This window comes from Anticarsia gemmatalis, chromosome 17 (genome assembly GCF_050436995.1).
Source record: "Anticarsia gemmatalis isolate Benzon Research Colony breed Stoneville strain chromosome 17, ilAntGemm2 primary, whole genome shotgun sequence".
Lineage (NCBI taxonomy): Eukaryota > Metazoa > Arthropoda > Insecta > Lepidoptera > Erebidae > Anticarsia > Anticarsia gemmatalis.
In genome coordinates, this window is record NC_134761.1 from 610,495 (window position 1) to 637,695 (window position 27,201).

General features: G+C 38.3%; 3 protein-coding genes across 3 annotated transcripts; 2 read left to right on the forward strand and 1 right to left on the reverse strand.

Annotated features, from left to right (window-relative positions):
* Positions 1–97: 97 nt before the first annotated feature.
* Cpsf73 (cleavage and polyadenylation specificity factor 73) lies at positions 98–17,317 on the reverse strand. Its single transcript, XM_076125550.1, has 16 exons — positions 17,091–17,317; positions 16,813–16,876; positions 16,242–16,339; positions 15,782–15,910; positions 15,022–15,199; positions 14,375–14,464; positions 13,837–13,987; positions 13,000–13,175; positions 6,839–6,968; positions 6,052–6,227; positions 4,879–5,019; positions 4,049–4,157; positions 3,362–3,546; positions 2,786–2,911; positions 1,731–1,853; positions 98–1,352 (listed from the first exon to the last, which is right to left on the reverse strand). The coding sequence occupies exons 1-16, from the start codon at positions 17,162–17,164 to the stop codon at positions 1,242–1,244; spliced, it is 2,061 nt and encodes a 686-aa protein (XP_075981665.1). The 5' UTR covers positions 17,165–17,317; the 3' UTR covers positions 98–1,241.
* Positions 8,970–12,400, forward strand: LOC142980016 (delta(24)-sterol reductase-like). Its single transcript, XM_076125281.1, has 4 exons — positions 8,970–9,032; positions 9,549–9,738; positions 10,487–10,754; positions 11,223–12,400. Exons 2-4 carry the CDS (start codon positions 9,550–9,552, stop codon positions 12,365–12,367), a joined length of 1,602 nt encoding a protein of 533 aa, XP_075981396.1. The 5' UTR covers positions 8,970–9,032; position 9,549; the 3' UTR covers positions 12,368–12,400.
* Positions 17,318–19,680: 2,363 nt separating the features above from the next.
* LOC142979959 (protein KRI1 homolog) lies at positions 19,681–26,422 on the forward strand. The gene is made up of 11 exons (XM_076125207.1): positions 19,681–19,882; positions 20,270–20,473; positions 21,141–21,280; positions 21,682–21,830; positions 22,198–22,342; positions 22,785–22,994; positions 23,467–23,602; positions 24,002–24,096; positions 24,377–24,664; positions 25,178–25,347; positions 25,678–26,422. The coding sequence occupies exons 1-11, from the start codon at positions 19,768–19,770 to the stop codon at positions 26,339–26,341; spliced, it is 2,316 nt and encodes a 771-aa protein (XP_075981322.1). The 5' UTR covers positions 19,681–19,767; the 3' UTR covers positions 26,342–26,422.
* Positions 26,423–27,201: the final 779 nt, after the last annotated feature.

Below are 27,201 nucleotides of genomic sequence, written 5' to 3' on the forward strand. Positions count from 1 at the left end.
TTTTCCCTTTTTTATGCTACTGGTGATACAGGCTTCGTGCCATAAAGAGAGCTATGCTTAAGTCAATTATGCTAACCAAGTGCTTATAGTGAACTGCCTTAGGCCTGAAATCGCGACAAATAGCAAGGGGCGACGCATCATATGATAAAGAAGATACTTAAAAATATTTTCTTTTATTTTTCAATATTTTTTTCACATCAATTATAATAAATGTTTACCTATTATAACTAATAACAACAATTTTTAATACTAAACTAACTGTTTTACTAACAAACATTGTGTTAGCTCTGATTCGTACAGTATTTTGTCATTTTCAATGAATTTTGAAACTGTATATTATGAGTGAAAAACACAAACTAATTGGAGCTGACACAATGTTTATTAGTAAGACAGCTATATTCCAATACACACACTCATACATAGCAATATGATTTGTCTCTTTTCATCACTCCACATCAGACAAGGACAGTATGATCTAGACAATACTAAGATGATGGTTACAGATTGATAAAGTATTCAAGTCATGCCAGGCTTAAGTATACCAGTACATATAATTTTATAAACTATTTGTTACTAATAAACATTGTGTAATTTCTGATTAGTTATACAGTGTGTGTTGTTACTTTTAATCCATTTTGTAACTGCATAAAAGTGAAAAATACAAAACACTATTAAAACTACCACAATTTGTACACATACATAACGGACATAAGACCCTGTCGTAAATATTAGTATCATTAAATCACTTTATTACCAATCAGACCTTACAATACATATATTAGTAAGACAATATCAGTGTAGTCAATATTTGTAAAAATTATACACATGTATGAATCTATACAATATGTGTATCATTCAAAGAAAATGCACCGAGGTGAAAAGATTTATTTATTCTAGACTTTAGACTTTTGGAAGCCTAAAGCATGTTTATCTGTTATTTCGTTACCATACCACAGGCTATGCTTAGTTTGGAATTAAAGGACCGTGTGTGAGTTGTCCAATGATAAAGCCTACTTTTTTCCCCGGCTTAGAGCAAAAAAGTAATTTATTGTAAATGTATGTACCGCTACTTCGGCGCCGTCATCTCGTTCTCGCTGACGGCGGCGGTGGACAAACGCCCTTAGTCCGTCACTATCACTATATCTTCACTGTTTTGAATAACAATCACAATGAACAGTCGGTCGCACTTCACACTATAATCACATGTCACTATGTCTCGTCAGTACAGACGGTGGGCCGCGTCAGTGCTGCGGCGGCGCGGGCGGCTTGACGGGCGCCAGCGCGCTGTACAGCTTGCTGATGGCGGACTGCACCACGCGCTCCAGACCCTCGTCGTCCGGGCACTTCACCTCCTGCAATTATTGTATATTACTTATATGATTGATCATAATAAAGAAATTTAACCATGTCCCACTACTGGGCAAGGGTCCCCTCCCACGAGGGAAGGGTTAGGCCTTGAGTCCACCGCACCAAACGCGGCCAAGTGCGGGTTAGGGACTTGGCATACTCTCAAGAAATGTACTAAACAATTTTGAGGCACTCAATTCGCCACGATGTTTTCCTTCACCATTGGAAAAAGTGACAATTATTTCTAATACACACATCACCTCGAAAAATTATTGGTGATGCCTCGTGTTTGAACCTGCAGAGTGGGAGGTGTCAACTCGGCTATGAACAAGATGGACTTCATAAATGTGAATCAAGAAAGTGGCATCGAGAAATAATGTTACCATATTGAGTAAGTCTATATCAGCTCGTTTATCATCCACAGTGACGTGTAGTTTGTCTCCTTTGAACATCTTGGGCACGGAGTCTTCTCCGAACATCTCCTGTAGCATCTCTATCGCGCACTCCTGCAAAACATGACAATATTTATTTAACATGTAGCGGCTCGCTACATACAGCGACATCTACTGGGACCAGCGCACAACCAATCACCACGCGCAGTGTGACTGACGTCACAAATCCTGAATCGCGCTATCGAAGTTTGCACTGCAATTGACTATATACAAGTTCCCGACTACAACAGTCGGGCAGCCTAGGCCCATCAGGCATGATCACCTCGCCTGGTCGGAGGATCCTCCCTTAGTGTTGGAGGAACATGATCACCTCGTTCCTCCACAAATACATTTTATGAGATAAGAGATTGAATTGACGTTACGTATGCAAGTTTTATGAATTAATACTTTACGTGTAGAGTGCACATAAAAACACATTCAGTACTGTAAGCGTGCCTTCATAGCAATATGTGAAAAATAAAAAATCTATACATCGGTGTGTCAAATAGGTTCTTAAGACCGAGATCCCAGTCTGAAAGCAGTATTAATCTTTCGTCGAACCTAAATACGCTAATGTAGGAGTATACGTAAAAAATCTAAAATGATTCACATCAGAACAAATAGTTTACATAAGAAGGAAACGATATGTTAAATTAACCGTCGCTGTGGCGCAGTGGTTTATTTAGGTCGCTGCTCCGTTACCTTCGGATTGCTTTTTTTTATTGCTTCGGGAGGTCGCGGGTCCGATTCCCAAACGGAACATCTTATTATTTGATTAAATCATATTTCGGGTCTGGTCGTACTTTGTCTGTCGTTTGTATGTTTGTTAGTTCGCGACACAAGACTAATTCTAAGTGGGATTTGTCTTATAAAATTTCAGCTTTCTAGTTATCATGGTTTATGAGATACGGCCTGGAGAAAGTCCGACAGAAAACGGAAGCTTAGTAATAGGGTCCCGTTTAACCCTTTGGCTATGGAACCTTAAAAGAAATGACATAGTACATCACCTTGAAGTGCATGCGGTCGAGCTTGGGCGCGAGCGGCAGGTGCTTGGGCGCGGGCAGCGCGGCGGCGCTGAGGATGGCTCCCACCAGCGCGTCCGCGTACATGTCCGACACGGGCTGCGCCGACCACTGCGGGGACATAGCATGTTATATATGTTACTGTAAAAGCCCGAACTGAGGTAAATCCTAAGATTTTCCGGTAAAACCTAAGATTTACCAACTCTCAATGGTAAAAGTCCGAACAATTCTTTTATTTCGAACTTTTACCTCTATTCACTTGATGATGTCGAGATGTCACCGGAGGCCGGCTTCGCGGGGCTCCTTCTGCTGGGTAGGTCATAGCGAGATGTTATATAGCCTAAAGCCTTCCTCAATAAATGGGCTATCTAACACTGAAACATTTTTCCAATCGGACCTGTAGTTCCTGAGATTAGCGCGTTCAAACAAACAAACTCTTCAGCTTTATAATATTTGTATGTATAGATATCCAGCTGCATCTGGTGAGACTAGAAGCCGACTTCAACATAATTGAAAAAAAGGCTAGGCTGATGATGTAATAGTAATAATTGTCTAGTGTACCTCTAGGGTGATGGTGTTGTTCTCGAGTGTGAGGTCGACGCAGTTGTAGAGTCTCCAGCGCGTCTCGCTGAGGAACTCGATGGTGCCGGCGAGCTGCATGACCACGTGGCGCAGCAGGCCCACCGAGCCCGCGTACTGGATCGACTGCCGCTGACTCACCTCCGACTGAGTTAGCTCCGTATACTCTGAGAATAAAACAAGCATTTAATACTGACTGACTGCCTGACTGCCACGAGATCGGGAGGTCGTGGGTTCGATTCCCACACGTAACAATTATTTGTGCGATACACAAAAATAATTGTTTCGGTTCTGTACTTTGTGTTCGTTGTTTGTATGTTTGTAAAAGTTCCCGCGACACAAGAGCGGGAGTTGTCTTTTTTAAAAATAAAGAAAAAAATAAGAAGACGATTTCTTAACATCCAAGGACTGAAAATGGTAATCGTATTAACGAAAAATGATTAAGTTTGTACTCATAAAGTAGCCCATCAATTGACGCAGACAACGCTGCGGTGCGTAGTAGCAGATAAATATTCATTTATTTATTTTAACTTATTATACAGAGCTGTATAAAGGGGGACTTAAAGCCAAGGGTATTTTCTGCCAGTCTACCTTAGGATGATGCAGAGATTGTTGTGAAGGTGTTTAAAAGAGGAAGGAGAGTGACAATATACTGTTAACTGAACTTACTGTTTAGATCGGAAGGCGCCAGTATGTGATAGTTGAAGTTTCTCTTGACTAGAATACCTTGTAGTTGCTTGCCCGGCACTGGTTTTTCTACCGCTAGCGAACCCATCACCTGACAACAAAAATGTATTAAATTAATTTTTGATAATAGTTTGTTTTTTATACATGCATTTAATTTTCAGTTTTCACTATTAGCCGGGTCCTGACTGAGCGAGCAGCCTCGCGAGGCAATATCTAGGTCTCCTTTCTTTCAGATCGAAATGAGCGAGACCGAGATATTGCCTCGCGAGGCTGCTCGCTCAGTCAGGACCCGGCTATTGAAGGCAATTACATACGAATAGGTCTTTGATTTTACGGGTTTAATTTTACATTTATTTTGGTAGTAAAAGGTTTATCTAAAATGCTTACACTATGCTATTTTCGCTAGTTATGTTAAAATTAAGATTATTACATACCAAGAAAATACGATACTAGTGTCGTCACTATTTCTAAACTAAAATGTGTTTTTGACATTTTATAAAGAGTAGCTGATTTGACCGGTAGTCGAGTATTGTATTGGACATCGTCAGTAGCATGCAGGCCCTTATATCCGGTCGGTGAACGATCTGCGGGATAAGCAACCCTTGGCGCGGTCATTCTATAGATGGGACCGCATAGTGGTATTTGAACTGAGCGTCTCCGTGCTTCGGAGGGCACGTTAAAAGTCGGTCCCGGTTGTGGTCAATTAAGATAACAGTTGTTAAACCACGTCAAAGGCCTTTGGGCGGCTTGAACAACTTTGACACTAGGTTGACCACAAACCATACGATAGACAGACAGTAGTAAGTAGGTACCTTGGCAGTCTTGTCCCCGCGGAAGGTGAGCGCGAGCAGCTGCGTGTTGCGCGGCGTGTGGATGTGCAGGCGGCCGCGGTGCTCGCGCTGCAGCGCCGCCTTCAGCCGCGACATCTCGTTCTGCTCGCCGTGCACCAGCACCTGCCGGACAAGCTATGTTAGCAGGCTTCTACACCGTTTAATGCTCTACTGACCGATAGTTAAAAACTATTGAGAAGATTGAATATAACAGCCAAATATGTGAATTATACACAGCTACAAAAACTCTGTAGAACAGTAATTGACACGAGCCGCCCAGTAGAAGATGTCTACGAAATGCATGCATGTCTAGAAAATCGGAAAAAAAGCACAGCTTTGATCTAAACTTCCAAACAGACATTCTATAATAATTTATTGACATTACTTGTAGTTGTCACTTTATATTCCAACATTTGGAAAAACTTCCAATTGAGTCATAACTTTTAAACTCTCGCGTTGCATGTTTAATGTATAATAGAATACGGGAATTAACGCAAACACGCATTTTGTCAGCCTGCGACCACGGCGAGTGCAACCTGCGCCGAAACGTTAGGCATTTTAAGGTAAAATGCGTGTTCGCGTTAATTCCCGTATTCCAATTGAGTATTTAATTATTTTTAAGAATATAACTGCTCGGCCTCCGTGGCATAGTTTCTAGGACGGTTATACGCCACATTACCATTGCGCCGAAAGGTAGTGGATTCAATTCCCATACGGAACAATTATTAATGCGATCCACAACTAAGTATTCGAATCTGGTTGTACTTTGTGTCCATTTTTTGCATGTTTGTAGAAGTCCCCGCAACACATGAGCAATTCACGCAGTTGTTTTTTTAACAAATTAACGTCTATGTAAGTTACTAGCTGACCCGCGCAACTTCGCTTGCGTCACATAAAATAGAATGGGTCAAAATGTTCCCCGTTTTTGTAACATTTTTTATTGCTGCTCTGCTCCTATTGGTCGTAACGTGATGATATATAGCCTATAGCCTTCCTCGATAAATGTACTATCTAACACTGGAAGAATTCTTCTCTTCTCTGCCTGAGATTAGCGCGTTCAAACAGACAAACAAACAATCAAACAAACTCTTCAGCTTTATAATATTAGTATAGATCTATGTAAGTTATATGCAAGGAACATGTAGAGCTACTTACCACATGCGGCGGCTTCAATATATTAATAAACTCGGACGTCTGCTGGTAGTCAGTGTGCGCGGAGAACGAGATGTAGTCCACCGACATCTTGAGAGGCAGCTTCTGACCTGACATGGACGTGATCTCCTCGGGCTCGGACAGTATCGTCTTGGCTAGCGTGCCTTCTACGCAGTAACCTGATAGAAAATTACACATGATTTTGTTAAAAAATCCCCAACACGTATTTGGCCAGCCTGGTGAGCAAGGGAGCATGTGGGAGGACGGCGCCCGTGTGTTGGGGTGTCGCCCCACACAGAGGACGGATCCACATTGTGGACGGCCTGGGTCTGTGGATGTGTGCCTAAAGGCGTTCCCGTAGTCTCGGCACTAAGCGGCGACGAGGCAACGCCTTGGTGGTTTAGTGGAGACCTGCCCTTCTGGTTAGGAGTGCCCCACATACCCCTGCGCTCCCCGGGCAATGCATGCATTAACCAAGTAAAAAAAGGGCGCCAGAAAATTAGGCCAAGGACCTAAGACCAAGGACTCTTTCCTTCATTCCAGCATACTCTTGCCCAGCCGTTGGGACAGTAATAGTCCCAGGTAAAGTTTATTATATAAACGTTTTCTTTTAAAATGTTAAGTTGTTCAAGCCGCCTAAATGATAGTGGCATAGCTAAACCCGCTTTTTCAATGGAAACATCTTAAACCAATTTGTTCAATGTTTTCATAACCACGAAAATGCTAAAAGCAGTACATTTAACTGCGTTAAAAATTATTTGTTTACGTATTGTATTGTAAAGTTACTTACCCGCAATAATGACTCCATTCTTGGGATCAGTGCACCACGACTCGAACAGTTCCCTGGACAGGCCGGACTGCATCATACCGGGAGAGGCCATGATCACGCACGGTCCTATGTCTTCGAAGTGATCTATACCCTGGTAACAACATAGGCAGGTTATACGCCATGCGCAAGAGTATCAGAGGGGATACCCATTCGAGGGTTGGTACGAAAAGAAACGATTATCGTTAAAATTGGGGAGTTAGTACCTACTTCTACTACTACTACTACTAGTACTACTATACTTGTTAAAGTTTATGAAATAAAGCATATTTGACTTTGATTTTACTAATCGGTTAGTGGTCAAAGTTGTTCAAGCCGCCCGAAGGCCTTTGACGTGGCTTAAGGACTGTTATCTTAATTGACAACAACCGGGACCGACTTTTTACGTGCCCTCCGAAGCACGGAAACGCCCACTTCAAATCCCACTATGCGGTCACCCATCTATTGAATGACCACCGCGCCAAGGATTGCTTAACCCACAGATCGTTTACCGACTGGTAAGCGCAACTGGCTATAGGCGCCCCGGGGAAGTTAGTAGAAAGTGAGAATAAAGCTGTCTTACTTTCAGTAGTTTCCATAGTAATAAGCTTACGAAATCTAAAACCTTGAATAGCTTGGTTGGGCATTTATAGTTCTTCTTCTTATCGTTTGGTTAGTGGTCAACTTAGTGTCAAAGTTGCTCAAGTCACCCGAAAGCCTTCAACGTGGCTTTATTTAATTTATAATCAACTGGCTATGCCTCGACGATATTCACGACCACTTCCTAGCCTTTCTCAATAATGTCCTCCTAACCGGTATCCAGCTACGGCAGTCAGTTTCATTGAAACTGGCCATCTGTGCAAGACTTTGTTTTAAGTGTCCAAGTGTGTGCACAATACACAGGTACACTCAGGTCTATGACCTCTACTTCCTGACTCCAGGCCATCTCAAAAAAAATCTAAACAGAAAATCTCAGAAAAGACTATTTGGCCCGACCCAGGATTCGAACCCGAGACCTCTAGCGCGGTCTGTCGCGTACACTAATGACCGCGCCACAGAGGCAGCCTTTCTCAGTAAAGGAGAAAATGGTCTTTTCCGATTTCGATTGAGCGTTTCTGAGGTATAGTTTTGAAATAAGAGCTACCTCTGAGATACAAACTCCTGATGATACGCTTTGTAATTCTGCCAGTTCATAATTTACTTTCGCTATTAATTTTACCTATTGCTATCGATTAGAAAATCATATTAACAATAAAACTGTCCGAAAAATCTGATAATTTGAGTGTCTGATATAGACACAAAAATGCTACAAAAAATGTGATTATAAGTTCCAAAGATCAAGAAAAACATCAGATTATTATGACTAAGTAAGTAAGTAGCTATCTATGATAGTATTATCAAGACACCTGCGTGAAACTTGCGTTACATAGTAACTTATCTTGAACATTACATTATACATTGTATGTTGTATCTTATTGCTATGCAGATAAGGTTTGTATTACAATGGAATTTATCGGTCATTCGCCATCGCCGAAATTAACGATTTATAGAGGAGCAAGGTCAAATCTTTATAAAGTTCAATTGGACGAAAATATTCTTCTTTTGTACCTTTCAAAATACTTGTGAAGTTTGATGATTTATACTATAGTTAATTAGTAACGAATTCTGTCTTTAATTTTGTCCAAAAAATGGTGTAAAATTGACCTTAAGAAACTGTTAGTTTGTTGGTGTTACTTTAGAACTAAAATATTTAATTTTATTTATATTAAAGATCCTAAGATTCAAAGGGACTCAAGTAATTATCTATTTAATTGTTTTGGTACTATATTTCGGTCTTATGATTGATCAAATACATTCATCCAAAAAATATTTTTTGTTTTGTTTACATCAATTCATAGGAAAAGACCTTGACTGCCTTACGTTTCGTTTCACTAAAGCTTCGAACTTAAAAAAAAACACTAGTTCAAATTATACTACAAAAAAAGTTCTTCAAATCTCTTATTGCAAATATTTTAATAATTATAGATACATATGCTTATTAGGTAATTAGTAAATCGTATGTAATCGTTTTAAGATAAGATAGTGTAACGGATCGTGTATTTTTTATCTGTAGTGTGCAGACGCGAGCGGGCCGGGCCGGGCAGTGTCAGTTAGTGTAAATAATTAGTGATAAATATATGTAAGTAATATTGAACTGTATTAAATAGTAATAAATATATTTATATAATTTTGTGTATTAGAATATAAGTAGTATTGGTGTGTCTTTGAAGGTTATTTTTTGTTAGCTGATTTGTTGCTAACTGTAAGTGAATTAATTAGATAATATTAAAATGTTTTTTGAGTAGGCAGAAGATATTGCAGAAGTTCCAAAATTATGATTTTGAATTTGTTTTTGTATTAATTTTATCAAATCAGTAACATATAAGTACTTATTTCGTATTTCATTACTTTTGTACAGGGATAAATACTGATTCAATACAACTGTCAATCACAAAGCTGTAGGTTCGATTCCCTAATAAGACATTTTAGTTAACTTGCTTGTTTTCACGTTCTACGGCAATACATCGTACTAAAAACTTATACACCGTCACACAATAAAAAAACTGGAAGTCCCTCCTTTTCACTTAGCCTACTTTACGTCCTAGTTCTAAGGAAATAAATACATCATGTTTAATTTTCTCTATTATTTTTCCAGAATGTTGCCAGACTCAGTAAAGAACCGTCTGATCCAATGGCTGGAGGACCACAGAGAGTTCGTGGTGGCGGTGTTCTGCCTCCCCGCCAGCTTCCTGTTCACCTTACTGTTGAGGGTCAGGGCTTACGTCCGGTGGCTCACCAGTGACCCACAGCGACATGAGAGTAATGTTAGACAGATACAGAACAGGGTACGTGATCTGTGAATTTATACTAATATTATAAAGCTGAAGAGTTTGTTTGTTTGAACGCGCTAATCTCAGGAACTATTGCTTTGAATAGAAAAAATATTTTTGTGTTGAATAGACCATTTATCGAGGAAGGCTTTAGGCTATATAACATCACGCTACGAACAATAGGAGCAGAGTAAAAGTAAAAAATGTTTAAAAAACGGGGATAATTAAGTGACGTGTGACGCAAGCGAAGTTGCGCGGGTCAGCTAGTTTAGAATAAGATTTGAAGTTTAATGTTTGACTATGACGAAAGAGTCCATATTTTTTTTTTATCTAATGAACGCGTGGCAAGATAATAAACATCTTGCTAATACAAATCACTTAACAGCACAGCTTGAGCGTCTATATTAAAAAAAAACTTCACTTACGAGCGTAAATAATCATTTAAAAACATCTTAATAATACCTCACGTACTATTAATACCATTAAAAAAATTTAAAAAAAATGGTCAACACTTGCTTCTTTGCAAAATATATCAAACCGATGACTTCCGATATGACTAAAGAAGACTAGAAAAGCTCCTAAAAGAACTTATAAAATAACAATTAATACTTGCATAAAATCACGCATTCTTCCTATAGCGGCAAGCGAAAACCCATAAAATAACAACAGACCTTCACAAACCTTACAATATAATACCTATACCCATGTGTAGAATATACTGATAAGGTAAGGCAGTAATAAATAAATAAATAAAATATTCTAGGTACAACAATGGAACAAGCTGCCGACAAAAGACCGCCGTCTACTCTGCACATCGCGCCCGAACTGGCTGTCTCTCTCCACCACGTTCTTCCAGAAGCACCTCCACCACCAGGTGCCGATCCCGCTGTACGACATCCTGGAGCTGAACGAGGACGCCATGACCGTGAGGGTGGAGCCCATGGTCACGATAGGAGACATCACTGAGTATTTGATACCTAAGGGCTACTCGCTTGCTGTTACTATTGAGTTGACTGATGCTACTTTAGGAGGTGAGTTGTGACGTTTAAATTGTCCTGCGTTAATGGCGAAGATATTTCTTAATTTACTACATTTATGGCGTCCTATTTAGAAACCCTGTCTGGGTCTACAAGCAAAAATTGTTTTTTACAATGAACTCTAAAACAACTTGCTAAAATATACTAAAATCAATTAACTAAAACTAAGCTTTTTGCGCGTTATCTGAGGCACGGAAGACTTTGACCTCAACACACTCCAAAAACTCCAAATCCTCGACAGAAAAAGTCATTCACAAGTTTATGGCCCGACCCGTGATTCAATCCCGATACCCTCTCTGTAAGGCAGTCGCATTCCCTACCGACCGCGCCACAGAGACACAATAATAAGCAGAACATAATTTGGATGGGTGACGGCTTTCAAACTTAGATGGATTCAATATACGAACTAAAAAATCTAAGCATACCTCTCAAATGACCACATAAACAATTTAATCATTCCAGGTCTAGCATTCGGCACGGGAATGTCAACGCACTCTCACAAAGCAGGCCTGTACCACGAGACTATTACCAGCTACGAGGTGGTCATGGCTGACGGCTCCCTTGTCACGGCCACGGCCGACAACGAACACTCAGACCTGTTCAAAACACTACCCTGGTGCCACGGCAGCTTAGGTTTCCTCGTCGCTTTAACCCTCAAAATAGTCAAGATAAAACCTTACATCAGAATTAAATACATCCCAGTCAAAGGTCAAAAGAAATACTGCGATATGTTAAGAGAATATTCTGGAACTAACGAAGCTACGCCTAAAGTTTTCCCTGATTATATCGAAGGGACAATCTATAGTAAAGACGAGGCAGTCATCATGATAGGAGATTACTCCGACTACGATCCAAATGTACCAGTCAATAGCTGTTCTAAGTGGTACAAACCCTGGTTTTACAAGCACGTGGAGAGTTTCCTACAAAAAGGAGAGTCTGAAGAACTGATTCCTCTAAGAGACTATTTGTTGAGACACAACAGAGCTATCTTCTGGGTTGTAGAAGACATGCTGTCATTTGGCAACGATACCTTATTCAGATACCTATTCGGATGGTTGTTACCACCAAAACCTGCCTTTTTAAAATGGACTACCACCCCAGGAGTGAGGGCTTACACGTTTACGAAACAAGTCTTCCAAGACATTGTTCTACCGATCAAAGAATTAGAACGACAGATTGAAATAGCCAGCGTTTTATTCGAGAAATTTCCATTGTTAGTTTATCCTTGCAAGATAATAGATCATGGGCCGTCTTCTGGGCAACTGAAGAGACCGGACGCGAAATACCTAGTACCAGGAACGAATTACGCTATGTATAATGATTTAGGAGTGTACGGGGTTCCTGGAAGGGTTAAAGACAAAAAGCCTTATAACCCTGTAGCTGCTATGAGGAAAATGGAGGAATTTACGCGAGAGGTGGGGGGTTATTCGTTCTTGTACGCGGATATATTCATGACTCGTGAAGAGTTTGAGGTTATGTTCGATCTATCTTTGTATGAGAAGGTCAGAGCGAAGTATAATGCAAATGGAGCGTTCCCACATTTGTATGATAAAGTTAAGCCTGAGATTGATGTGTTCGCTATCGGTGAGGAGAATGCTATTGAGTGATTTGTATTGACTAATAAATGATTTACAAATCCTTTAAAATGTTTTTTTTTCTCTTTTAAGTGTATTTAAGACATAGATGAATCATATTCCAGTTTATAAAGATGAGCCAGAATATGACTAACATTTCTGCAGGCAAAAAGTACATCTACGTTATCTGAACAGTTTATTTATGTCAAATAATACCTCTCAAAATCAATCATAATCTCGTATTATGTGTGAGTTAATGTTGTTGTTTGTTTGTCGTATGGTTAGTGGACAACCTAGTGCCAAAGTTGTTCAAGCCGCCCGAGAGGCCTTTAACATGGCTTAATGACTTATCTTAGTAGACAACAGCTGGGAACGACTTTTTACGTGCCCTTCTAAGCACGGAGACGCCCAGTTCAAATACCACTATGTGGTCCCCATCCATCCATGACCCATCTATGGAATGACCGCGCCAAGGGTTGCTTAACCAAAAAATCGTTTACCGACCGTTGAACGCAACTGGCTATGGGCGACTTTTGGTTTTAAAACAACGAAAAAAACAATACAGCAAGACCATTTCGGATGAACCGCGAGTACAATTTAAATTTTCGTTAATGCAGTCAACTACTATGGGTCAGTTTAGTTCTTATATGTAATTCTCGACTCACCTTCAGATTCGAGATATGCCGGAACACGAAGGGGTTGTTGATGGCGATCTGCCGCCGGATGCGGTCGTTCATAGCGTTCACGTAGGTCTGGTACACCGCCATGCACTTCTTGGCGAGCGACGACGCGTAGTAGATCGGGATGTCTTGCAGCTCCGGGTGAAGCGACCAGTACTCGTCTGAGAAACGACACATGGTCAATAACATACATCTTCTTATATATAAAAAAGAATCGTTAAATTTGTTGCTATGAGCAAATCACGGGAGCAGTTGAACCGATTTCGCTCACTATTTTTTTTTATTATTCCTTGAAGTACGAGGATGGTTCTTACGGCGAAAAAAATAACAAGAATGCAAAAATAATTAAAAATAGAGTATAAGGCGGTACGAAGTTCGCCGGGGCAGGTAGTATATAATATAATTAATATAATATCACGTCTATTGTACTTGAAGATGTAGCCAGAGGTATTTGAAATACATCCACATTTCGTTATTACAATGTAATAGAGGACGAGCCTATTGCTATATACCGGGTACGTTACCAAACTCCAGACTACTATTGAGTCAAGATTAATTATAATAAAGAAAAACAGGACTCAAAGATACTTGAGAATTTCGGACTCTGCGATTTATTTTTCAAGTCTTTTTGGCTATATTTTTATAAGACTTCTTCTTTCTATATAATAGCTTTTTTGGATAAAAAATGCAAGGTTCAAACCTTCTATTCTGAGAACTCGAAAATGATGAGTTTCAAAAATTGACCCACATTTTTTTTGTCATAAACATACACTTGTTTTTGTATATAACACTTGAAAAACTAAACAAAATAAGAGTAGCTACCAAGTATAAGCAGCAGTTCCTGCGCGCGGCCCAGCGCGAACACGGGTATGAGACATCTTCCCCCGCGCTGCACGATCTCACTCACGAGCCCCGTGAACCGGCTCTCGCGCTCCTCGCGCTTCTCGTGGATGTGCGTGCCGTACGTCGACTCCTGGAACAACATATATGCACATAAAAGACGCCAAATAATATATCTTTCTGTGTTCGACTATAGCTGTATGCCGCTGCGAAACTAAAATAGTAAAATCTGTCTCCGTGACGCAATGGTTTAGGTCACCACGACGCTACCATTGCGTCGAGATATCGTGTATTCGATTCAGAATCAAATCATTTATTAATTTAGGTCAAATATTGACACTTATGATAGTTGTTACTATTACTGAATCTACCACTAGCTCGGAAAGGGGGTAGAGCCTTATGAGAAGAGCTAGCAAAGATTCCCACGCGATCTACAAATAATTGGTGGACTCAAGGCCTCCCCCGTTTGTGAAGAGCTCCATGCCCAGCAGGTGGACAGTAACGAGTTAAAGAATCTTACCGTAATTAGTACGTCAGGGTGTACTGTAGGTATTTCAGCAGCCATTAAATGTCTGTCTTCTTGTCTTGAGAAATCTCCCGTGTACAATATCTATAACAAATAGAAGCAAAGAATGTATAAGAGCACTACTAACAAGACTCGTAATCAAACTTAAGACAAGCAAAGGACTATATAATTCACTATATAAATATGTTAAAAAATGGTGCTAATTGTCAAAGATCTCGAAAATAATTAAAAGGCTTTTGTGGGACCAAATTGCGTACAGTATACAAATATGACGTATTCTGCTTCTAATAAAATGCTACCAGGCCCCTGTTTTAATTTAATCTTAGAACAATTATCGCAGCTTTGTAATAAGTGTCAGATAAACTATCCTATACATAAAATGATGGCAAATATATGAAAACTGTCAAAATTCATGTCATTCTATAGATGGGTCACATAGCGGTAATTAAGCTGAGCGTCTCCGTGCTTCGGGGGTCACGTAAATAGTCGGTCCCGGTTGTTGTCAATTAAGATAGATAACAGTCATAAAGCCATGTCAAAGGCCTCTCGGGCAGCTCGAACAACTTTGACTCTAGGTTGCCCACTAACCATATGTCAGAAAAAACAAATACAGAATATAAAGCCTATTCTTACTCCCATACCTTAACTCCAGCAATCTCAATCATGAACATAGCAGCACCAAGCACATGTCCAGCGTTATACGCCCAGAACCTCACTCCTCGCACATCCTTCTCTTCATGGAAGTTGATGGTCTCTATCCTGTCCATGGAACCTTCTAGATCTGACTCCGTGTATAACATCTGTTCCGTTGATATGTTACTGCAACAAAAATACATATGTTAATAGAGTTTTTATTGCCTCTACTGCGTGGTCGGTAGTGTATACGACTGTTGGTAAAAGGTCTCGGGTTCTAATCCCGGGTTGGGTTAAAAAGTATTTTCTGAATTTTTCTGTTAGCCGACTAGAAGGGTCTGGCTTCAAATTATATCTTTAAAAGGATTTTTGAATAGAAATCACACATACCACATATTATTAGGAAAAGTACAAAAATGAGACAGAAACAAAAAAAAATTGAAAATATTTAAGAATGAAATTGCCGTACCGTCAAATTTACGGCGTTGATCTTTCTATTGTTAGGAATTTCTCAGAGTTTGCCTTGAGTTTGTCTTTTCTAATTTATCTTACATTAAAATTACATTTTTTTCATTTACATTTCTAATACCAATTCATAGAGATATACCATCTTATTCATAAACACACTATAAACCTATTTTAGTTAAACAACTACTATAATAAGTTTTCATTTCGCTAAGGAGTGAAAGAAACAAAACTCTTTATAAGCCTTTCATAACTTCATATATTTTTATGAATAAGAGGGATAGTATTTAAACTTGTACTTACCTAACTTTAATATAATCAGAGACAAGCCACCGGTAGATAGCTTTGGTTGCATGTGTCATGAACACTCTGCCCTTGAAGGATGTCTTTGTAAGGAACCATGGTAGAGCACCACTGTGGTCCAGGTGGAAACTGAAACAAAAATAACAATCTGTAGACACATATAAATTTAACATTGTTTTTTTATGAATGAACTCCTACATTAAGACAAAACCTTGGATGAAAAGCTTGTAAAAATAGTTACACTAGCGCATTAGCTTCACTGTTTATTTGAAACATTTTATTTTACCTTGAACATAACTTGAGAATAATAAATCAAATAAATAAATAAATTTAACCTATGAATGTCCCACTGCTGGGCAAGGGTCTCCTCCCATAATGAGGGAGGGGTTTGGCCTTGAATCCACCACCCTGGCCAATTGTGGGTATTGCTAAGAATATGTGTGAAAGAGTTATAACTTACTGTGATATAAGAAGCAAGTCTACTTCATCTGCCTCTATGAGGTCCACAAAGGGTAAAGCATCCATTCCTGACAGACCAGGGTGTATTCCACAGTCCAACTGAAACAATTACTAAGATTACAAACAAAAAAAATAACTTACACACAGTCATATTCTTATGATTCCAAACTAAGCAGAGCTATAGTACCAGAGAACTGATAAACATACTTATATACTCCCAAAAACAAACTTATATACCTAGATACATAAATAAACACACAGAACAGATATTTGTGTTCATCACACAAATATTTGCTCTGGACGGGATTCAAATCCACAACTTCTCATCATTGAGGCAACTTGACCATATTAACTACAGAGCCAAACATGTAGTTAAAAGAATTATACAAACTGGTATTTGTTCAGATATTTTGTACAATATAACTGAAATAATAACTACCAACTACTTTTATCTCTATATCATAAGGCTTTGTAGTCAAACTGTCTATCTTTAATGACCTACATACATAACAAAAAAATTGCTTGAATAGTTGATGTTTTTCTAAGGTGTTGTATATAGCATTGTACATTACCATTATTTTCTTTCCTTTGAATTCCAGCATTATACATGATCTGCCCACTTCCTGGCCAGCACCACTGAAAAAAACATTAGTATTGTTTATGTTTTACTGTAAACTGGGCTTTGGAAAGTTATCTTTTACAAATAAACTATCTACTCTGCAAATTCTCTCGGGATTTCAATTCTACATAGTTGGAAACGCAATAAAAACGTGTAAAAAATTTCAAACAGTTTTCTTTCTTGAAGAAATAAGAATTTTATTGATAGATAGCTGTAAAAAATAATATTTACAGTGGTCGAATCGTCAGCTGGTCGCTCTCCTCCAAAGGCGTCGGATCGGTACCCTTTCTCGGGTTTGTAGTCATGATTAATGATTTAATTCTATAATTAAACACCAGTAAAACATTTATTGTTTATAGTTTTGTGATATTTTCAACTTTAGCACAGCAAAACAATCACGATAACCGGTGGACAGCACGCAGGTTATGTCAGTGCACAGTGTGTTATAAACCCTATTTTTGTTTCGCCGTCTTTTTATTGAATTAATCGATAGAGTATACCATTCTGAGGATTAGAGTAAAACTCCGGGCTCGCTAAGACTTGTACTTTTTTCGTTATTCAGTGTCAAAGTTCCGGAATATCCGACTATTGAAAAACGAAAAAAAATTAATTACAATTTAACGGAAGTACTTATTCCAGAATTTATTTATTCTATCGAAAGAAGATATAATAGCCGACCATTCCACCAATTTCTGAAGTTTTAGCATGAATAGGTCGAGAGATATGATTTTTTTTCTCATTTTTCGTTTTTATTTTTTTATTCATCTAAACCACCGTAGTAGGTGGTCATTCCTACATCAAAAAATTGCTAATACTTTCTTTTATTTGCAGTATTAGTTCTAAAACCTAACTCGCTGGTTTCCAGGAGATATTTGAAATTTTAAATTTTACTTAGGGTTGTCACTTTCGAGTATCCGAAAATTATATAAGATTATAAACCTTCATTTGAAAAAAAGTTAAGGCAAGCCCCCCGGCCGTAGTTCTGCACGACGTACCTCAGTCACGCCTTACTGAGGTTGTTGAAGTGCAGAGTACGGTTGCGGTATTAAGGTTGACTGGCGCTCAGTCCCCTAAAATTGTTCCAACTCCAGATGGAACAACCATTGATTTTGCTTTTTAGAAAAACAAACAGCAAATATAATTACATAATATGTGTATTAATTATAATAAATAAATTGTTGACGAAAATAATTTTATCGTATTTTTTAAATAAAATATCGACACAATTGATGTACATACATGATAAAATTTGATTTAAAATTATAGATAGGTATATAATTCATGTAGATATACAAAATACATTAAAAATTATTCTTAAAATTGTTATACCACAAAAATGACAATAAAATTGATTTAAAAAAAAGTTGTTGTAAATCAAAAAATAATATGAAATTCATTTAAAAAGTAATTGTAAAATTAAATAAATTAACTAAAAATATTTTGAAAAAAAAAAACAAAATGTGGTAATAGTACTTATGTTGAATGTTGATTTATAGGTATACTTATGAGATATCGGAAAGGATTTTCTTTCATCTGTACTAATATAATAAAGCTGAAGAGTTTGTTTGTTTGTTTGAACACGCTAATTTCAGGAACTACTGGTCCGATTTGAAAAATTCTTTCAGTGTTAGATAGCCCATTTATCGAGGAAGGCTATAGGCTATATAAAATCACGCTACGGTCATTAGGAGCGGAGTAGCACCGAAACATGTTACAAAAACGGGGAAAATTTTGACCCATTCTCTTAGGTGACGCAAGCGAAGTTGCGCGGGTCAGCTAGTTTACTATAAGTTGAGTCTTTTGAGTTAGAATTTATAGACAGATTCCAAATAAATGTATCAATCAACATCATACCAATTTCTTAATTTGTTTTTTAATTTCCTTTATAAAATTACCCAATCTTTGCCATTTTAAGCCACAAAATTATGATATCTTGTTATGGTCGTGATATAAAAGCTAAAACTTTATAAAAATAAATTTATTAAATTTTGATTGAAGTGGCAGCCCTATGTGCGGATATTTCGGATATTACTAAACTTTCAAATATCTCCTGGAAACCAGCGAGTTAGGTTTTAGAACTAATACTGCAAATAAAAGAAAGTATTAGCAATTTTTTGATGTAGGAATGACCACCTACTACGGTGGTTTAGATGAATAAAAAAATAAAAACGAAAAATGAGAAAAAAAATCATATCTCTCGACCTATTCATGCTAAAACTTCAGGAATTGGTGGAATGGTCGGCTATTATATCTTCTTTCGATAGAATAAATAAATTCTGGAATAAGTACTTCCGTTAAATTGTAATTAATTTTTTTTCGTTTTTCAATAGTCGGATATTCCGGAACTTTGACAATGAATAACGAAAAAAGTACAAGTCTTAGCGAGCCCGGAGTTTTACTCTAATCCTCAGAATGGTATACTCTATCGATTAATTCAATAAAAAGACGACGAAACAAAAATAGGGTTTATAACACACTGTGCAGTGTTGCCATGTTTTTATTCGTCTCTGTCAGTTGTCATTTTGTCAACTTGGCGTTGATTTTTTTTTTGTTTGAAGCAGCTTTTGAAAACAAAATAATTATATAGATATCTATCTATATTATTTTATTACAATATTCAAAATCTGTTTATGTTCCATATAGTTGAGTATTTTTTTATGAAAGGTTGTATCAAAGAGACACAAGCTTAAAGTCGGCAATAAAAATAACACATTAACATAAAAAGGCCGGTAAGTTTTATGTGTACCGTGTTACAAAGCGTGTACCAGAACATACTATGAATAACAACATGTGTCAAGTGTCAAACACACAATAAGTGACATTAATGACAGTAAACATGCAAGCGTGTTAAATGCAAGGTTATAATTTCAGCTAAATATTGTAAAAACAACGCGTTTTCTGAATCAAAATGTCTAAACAGGTGCTTTTTGATGATGATTCGGAGGAGGAGGTAGCCCTAAAAACAGAAAACGAGTACGCTAAGAAGTACGACAAGTGGCGAGAAAAGGAAGAACTTCATAAACGTATGTTTATAAAATTTTATACTCTTTAAATTATTTATATTATCTTATCATATCATATGTTTAATATTCCTGTAGACATATATTCTTACTTAAATACTAACAATGGAACAGAAATACCTTGTCAAAGCAGTGGGACACTGGTAAAGTCCAACTCATATTTCCCAGTATTTTAACTTCAGTATAATAAATCAGCTCGTAGTACAAGCATAAAATTAACAACTTCATCGACTGCAACCCTTCATTAATTTCCTGAAAATCATGTTGAACAACGTTTTAAAAAATATCATACCTAAGTATATATTTTTTGTGATAAACAGATCTCAAAATTTTCTCATAATTGCTTGCTTTTTATAAGCCACTTAAAATAATCAATATTTTAACTTTCAGTGGAACAAAAGTATGGTTCAAAACCATTAAACTCAGATGGGTCAGTATCAACGGACAGTGAGGATGAGAGTGATGAACCACCAGAAGTCACGGAGGAGATGGAGACCCAGTTCCTCAAGACATTGGCACTGCTGAAGACTAAAGACCCGAGGATCTATGACCCTCAGTTCAAGTGTTTTGAAGACAGCAAGAAGAAAGAACCAGGTACTTTATAACCTGTAGTTTTAAGTAATGAAGCTTGTTAAAAACCAAATACATAATCTGTATAAATTTAAACTGTATTACTATTAGTGTTCATTCACGTTGACTCGCGGGCGCGGTGGCGGTGGCGGGCGCGGTCACGAAACATCAAACATTTGGCGTTATACCGGTTATATTATATATTCACGTACAAACCGTACGCGCGGTCTAAGTAGCGGGCAAGCTAGCGATGTCGCGCGCGGCCCGCGTGGCGCGCTCGCGGCAATATCAAACGCGTGAAGATGTTCGTGTGTGTTCACGTCGAACTAGCGGTGGCGGGCGCGATTCACTCGCGACGTCAAGTAAGTTCAGCCAGTTTGAGCTTGTCGCTAGAAACAAACGCCTGGCGGCCAACGTGAACACAAATGGCCACGTCCCCGCGCTCGCGACCGCCACCGCGCCCGCGCGTTCCAACGTAAACAAGCACTTACAGTTCATAAGATATAGCCAAGTGTCTGACAGCAAAGTTTTAGTAATGGAGTCTTGTTCAATATGTTGGACACAAACTCTAAAAAGGATGTACCTGTAGACATCCATGCCAATGGTGCGAAAATGTTCTGAAAGAGAAGTTTAATAAGAGATTACCCATATCATGAATTATATTCATTATATTATATTATATTTATTTCAGAGAAGGAAACAAAAACAAAAACATTGACATTTGCTGACAGTGATGATGATGATGACAATGAGGGAAACATCTTTGCCATTGAGAAGAAAGCTGAGATTGTAGACAATAGCAAGAAGCAGAGAAAGACTTCTGAAACTAAGGTACGTACTTTGTTCACAGTGAAGGATAGTTTTAATAAAACCTTGCATATTTAATATTTCTTTAGCATGATTCTTCAAGAGATCAATGTCTTTATCATGCACTTAGCCAGGGTAGTAGACTTTCGGCCAGACTTTTACTTGACATTTGTGTAGTATAGGCTGGTTCTTCATATTACTACAAAATTGACTGCTATTTTTACTTGACCTCTGCACTTTGGCTTTTACTTTTGATGAAGAACTGGCCATTTAGGCCTAACCCCACCCTCATTCTGGGACAAGACCCTAGCCTAGCAATGTAACAGTTATGGGTTCTAATTACGTTTATACTATTATAGTTATAGTAGGTTTTCGTAATTTTAACTTTTTTCTTTCATTTATATTCATTATGTACAATATTTCAGGAAGGTAAACTGAAGGAGTACCTGACAGGCCAGGCAAAGCACATAGATGACGAGGTGGAGAAAGACCTGGCGCCGCTCAAGGCACTGTGGTCTGACCCCAAGCTGAACGAGGGAGAGGCGTTCTTGAGAGACTACATATTGAATAAGAGGTACATTATTATATATTTACTGTGAAATAGAATGCCTCTCACTTGTCGTGTGTCGGTTATCCATCCCACTGGGCTATGAGACTAAAGGAAAAGAGAGTGTACCTGTGTACTGTGTACAATTGGACACTATGAGCAAAGTTTTGGCCCGTTAGTCAGTTTCCATTACACTGAATGCAGTAGCTCAATAGTTGTGGCAAATATTTGTGTGTTAAGTATCACTATCTGTTCTGAGACTGGTTTTAATTTATTTATATAAATATATACTCAGAAGTATATAAGTTTGTTACATCTGGTTACAGTACAATCTTTGTTTAGTTTGGAATAAAAAGACAGTCAGTGAGTTAACAAAATATATTTATATCCTCAGGTATTTGGAAGACGGTGATATCGGTGAGGCTGAAGACAAGATCCGTGACGATGAGGAGTTGGAGGCGGACGAGCAGCGCGTGGAGGAGCAGGGCAAGTTCGAGAGAGCCTACAACTTCCGCTTTGAAGAACCTGACCAGGAATATGTAAATATTATTAATACATTTGACTGACTGTCTGTGGTCTGGGTAATAGTGTTTACGACTGCAAATACAAGTACCCGGATTCGATTCCCGGGTCGGGCAAAGTTCTGTTGGTCCTGGAAATGCCTATTGAGTACAAGTTTAGTAATTTTTCGATAACTTAGTCAACTACATACCAAATTTGTTACAGATTAGTCTCAAATATTTTTTTTAATCCGAGCCAAGACTAAGACTTATATCTTTTTTCTTTTTTTTATTAGCTCGTTATGTGTCCCACTGCTGGGCAAAGGCCTCCCCCTAACTTAATAATTTTTTTAAATATTTTTTTAACCCATCACTGTCCTACTGCTGGGCAAAGATCTCATCCTTAACGAGGGAGGGGTTAGCTTTCAGTCTACCATGCTCGCCAAGTAACTGAATAATAACAAATAATAATCTCCCACAGCTGAAACGTTACCCTCGCACGATGAACTACATCCGGCCCAAGGACGACTCCCGCGCTCGCAAGCGTGCCGAGCTGCGGAGCCGCAAGGACGAGGAGAAGCAACGCAAGATGGACGAGATCGCCAGACTCAAGGCGCTCAAACTTAAGGAGATACACGAGAAAATTGCCAAGATTAAAGAAGTTACAGGCAATGATGAGTTGGGATTCAAGGTATGTACTTTTACACGTCATGTTTGAACATTAAAATATTTTTTCTCCATTTCTACTTCTTGTTCTCTTTTCAACTATCGGGGGCAGTACTACATTCCATCAACTTCGTCGAGACCCTTGTATTCAAGGTTCGCGGCTGACGAAGGTATACTAAAAATAGAATTTAAAACATCAATGATATGTAGGCTTATGCAGTTGACGGTGGCCTGTTTGATACAGCTACTTCATTTTGGAGATGCCAAGACCCTTTACTAAGTTGTCAATATATATTATACTAGGCTATACCAATTTTTGTGGCCGTTTTGACTAAATGATGCAGCATCGGTCGGCGTTTTAGAGTGTGTATCGATACTACATCTCGTTTCAAAGACCGCCGATATTCGGTCATTCGCGTTTCCACGATTCCTCCGTAACGCCTACACAGTAGGGGTTTAGCTACCGCAACTCTAATTAAATACTTTTTAACCTACAGGAAGAAGACCTAGAAAGTGAGTTTGACCCCGAGGAGCATGACAAGAGAATGAAGGAAATCTTCGACGAGGAGTACTACGGAGACGCTGATGACCAGAAACCTGTGTTCCCTGACCTAGATGAAGAGCTGGAGATAGGTAAATACCCGTTAAATTTATGTATATGTCTGTATGCGCGTTCACTGATAGATTGCTGAAGCGATTTTGATTAAATTTTGAACAGAGATAGATTGAAGCTCGAGATCATGTAGGCTATTTTTAAAAAGGTTTGCAGAATGGGCTGAAATAGATGATGCCATATAAACTCGGAGCCGCGCTGAGCCGAGCTATATAGATTAACAAACGTACAAAACATAAATAGTAAGAAGAATGTTACTATATCATAATATATAATGATGCCTAATCATATTTATTTGAACTGTGTGGAAGAGAATGCCTTTAGCATTATATAACTTTATGTTTTGATAAGCTTTTAAAGGTTTCAATTATTTTTAAATATAAATACAATAGTTGTAATGTTGATGTGATATTTTACAGAGAACTGGGATAAGTATGAGCCTGGGCAGGCTGGTGAAGATGGTGAGGAACAGCAGGAGGGGGAAGGACCTCATTGTGAGGACGAGGACTTTAACGTGAGTACTCACTTTAGAAGCGTGGAGTAAACGACTGCCTCGCAGAGGTAATGGTTCGAATCCTCCGGTCTCTGGTCGGGACAAAGAGTTATTTTTTGTATCTAAATCATCACTTCAAAACTGTACTTCAATTCACCTATGTAATTTTATTTTGAACCGGTCTTATATACGATTAGTAAACGGTTTACGGTATCTTTGTACTTATAAGTCATATTCACTGCAAAAATTATGTGTACAAGTCGTCGTCGTAATAATAGTTTAAAATCATTAATTTTCTCAGATGGACGCCGACTACGATCCAAAAAAAGCGCGGGAGAACCTTCTAGAAGAAGTGAAAAAGACGTTACAAGGGAAAAAACGGCGGAATAGAAAGAAAAAGTCCAAACTGGCTCAGCTTTTAGAGTCGGACAAGCCCAAGTTCGTGCCCACTGTGGCCGAGAAGACTTATGACCAGTACATGGAGGAGTATTACAAGATGGACTGTGAAGATATCATCGGTGGAGACTTGCCTACTAGGTTCAAGTACAGAGAAGTCGTGCCAAATGATTATGGACTCACCGTTGAAGAGGTAAAGTTTATTTTTTGTTTATCTAAAATTCAGAAATGGTTTTAATATTGGTAGTGTATTATTTAAAAATGGATTTTTTAAGCTATTTATTACGTACTACGTCTAACAGTGAAGGGTTATATTATCATGATGAAACATATATGGACTTTATATATTTCATACGCCTTTACACACACCTTCGGGTATAACAGCGTGAAATTTTGCTTGTATCCTGAGTCTTTTTTTTTTAAGTTCTTAAGCTTACATGGACTTAAATCCTTAGCCCCACCTTAATTCTAATAAGGCTTGCTACACACATATTCGATGCGACACGTTCGATTCGGCAATATTTTTTACAACGAAACCGACTCGTTTCAGTTGTTCGTGAATCGACTTCGATTTCATATTTGGCAATCGGGCTCACCACACATATTCGGTTTAACCGGCTAAGCCGATTAATGCCGAACCGAATTTATGTGTAGCAAGACTAAGATACTCTTGGTAGTGGCTTAATTTGTATATTAATTTCGACAGATTCTCCTAGCGGATGACAAGGAGTTAACCCAGTGGGTACCCCTGAAGAAAATCCTGAAGCACCGACCAGACAATGTTGAGAAGGGAGACGCGAAGACGTACGCGATGAAGGCAGCAGACACCAAGCTCAAGAAGAAAATACTACCGAGCTTGTTCAAAGACCTGCCTGAGTGAGTATAAGTCATGTCTAAGGCTTCCCTTCGTCCCACGCTCACGGTCGGTTAAGCGTCGCTATGTAGTCTGTAGGCTTCCGGAGAAAATTCGTCCTCAAAAGTCATGAAACATAAGTTTACGATCTACTGCCCCGTTACAAGATAAAAAATGTTGTGTCTCCCTTTATATAATAGTTATTCCTAATTTATATTGTTTTTGTTATTTACTATTTGCCTTTGGACCCCGCTTCTATTCACCAAGAAAAGCCCCCGTGCCCAACGGAACAAATAAAACGTACTAAATGTCTAAAGTGGAAGTGTAACCTAAAAAATATTACTTTTTTACAGGGATCCAGAAATAGTGGTGCCAGTAGAAACAACAAAAAAGAAAAAGAAGAAGAAGAAAAAGAATAACGCAGAAGAGAACGCAAATGATAGTCAAGAGCAAATTGATCAAGATATAGCAACACACCAAGACAATGAAACAGAGTCGGTAGAACCAGCTGAAACTACTACAGAATCACCTAAGAAGAAGAAAAAACATAAAAATAAAGACAACACAGAAGAACAGACTGTCACAGAAGATAATAGTGATAAGAAAAAGAAGAAACATAAAGTTGAAGATTTCGTCGTAGAAGATGTGCCAACAGCTGGACCTAGTCAAGAAAGTGCTGAAGTAACTGTAGTCAATAAAAAGAAGAATAAAGCTAAGCAATCAAACAACACAAATGATAATAATGTCCAAACTAATGGAAATAATGTACCTAAGAAAAAGGATAATCTTAAACGCAAAGCTAGCTTTGGTGAAACGGAACAACCTAATAACAAGAAAAAGAAAAACAATAAAAAAGATTTAAAAAACAAAAAAGATTTTAAGAATAATAAACAAAATGGCGGATTTAAAAACAAAGGTCCTATGAATCCACTCGTCAATTTATCCGATGAAAGATTGAAGGCGTACGGATTAAATCCGAAGAAATATAAGAATTTCTTGCACTTCAAGAAATATTAGTTATGTACAAAATATGTTTAATAAAGTTATGTACAAGAAAAAGTGATTACACATCTGTAAATAATAAAAATATTTTAATCATATTGTTGTATTATTTTGAGGAAAACCATAAAAGCTAGTCATATACATCTGTTTCCTTGAAAGTCTTTTGTGCCTTACGAAAGCAATCCTCGTGCCACACAAATGCTTATATTAGTTAGATATTTGACTAAATTTAATGCGAAGCTGCTAAATCGGATATCTATATATGAATGCTACTAACTAACTACACTACCCACGGACACTATAAAATATATCGAAATATAAGTGTGGCGACCTAATTCATTCGCCCACATTCGCTTGTAACGTTTCCGAACGCAATCTGTCAAATCGACTTTGACAGTTGGGTTAGAGGAGCGAAGCGAGGATCTTTTTCCCGCGCGAACATTCTGAGACGCGCCAAAAAGTAGAAGGGACGCAGGTCCATGTTCTGTAACATATAACTCGGCTTAAGTGCTGACTCAACATTGTACATACAGTTATAGTTGTACTAAAACTTCTGTACTAATAATCTAATATAATATAGTTAAATAGTAACCAAGTCGTTTGTTTCCCGACCTAACGCCGCTCATGAAGCATCCGCCAAAGTTGAGACAAACAGTAACAGTTATAGTCCCAAAGGTTTTTATTCTGCTGCCATTTGCGGCACTCAGCTCATAGTCGGTATCTTCTCGACGGCGAGGAAGCCGGCTGTATGGGTAACAGCACAAATCGGAGCCTGTGTCGATGAGGAATTGATGTTTGGTTGTCTTGTTTGTTACGAAGAGACGGCCGCTAATCGAAGAGCAATCAGTCATTATGCACTTTGAAATAATTCTTTA

Coding starts and splice junctions, on each gene's coding strand:
- Cpsf73 (XM_076125550.1), bottom strand. CDS start 17,164: ATGACTACAAACCCGAGAAAGGGTACCGATCCGACGCCTTTGGAGGAG. Junction 14,465..15,021: donor TTGAGATTGCTGGAGTTAAG/GTATGGGAGTAA, acceptor TATTTGTTATAG/ATATTGTACACGGGAGATTT. Junction 1,353..1,730: donor ATATAGACTTACTCAATATG/GTAACATTATTT, acceptor CAATAATTGCAG/GAGGTGAAGTGCCCGGACGA.
- LOC142980016 (XM_076125281.1), top strand. CDS start 9,550: ATGTTGCCAGACTCAGTAAAGAACCGTCTGATCCAATGGCTGGAGGAC. Junction 9,739..10,486: donor TTAGACAGATACAGAACAGG/GTACGTGATCTG, acceptor AAAATATTCTAG/GTACAACAATGGAACAAGCT. Junction 10,755..11,222: donor GACTGATGCTACTTTAGGAG/GTGAGTTGTGAC, acceptor TAATCATTCCAG/GTCTAGCATTCGGCACGGGA.
- LOC142979959 (XM_076125207.1), top strand. CDS start 19,768: ATGTCTAAACAGGTGCTTTTTGATGATGATTCGGAGGAGGAGGTAGCC. Junction 24,097..24,376: donor GTGAGGACGAGGACTTTAAC/GTGAGTACTCAC, acceptor TAATTTTCTCAG/ATGGACGCCGACTACGATCC. Junction 24,665..25,177: donor ATGGACTCACCGTTGAAGAG/GTAAAGTTTATT, acceptor TAATTTCGACAG/ATTCTCCTAGCGGATGACAA.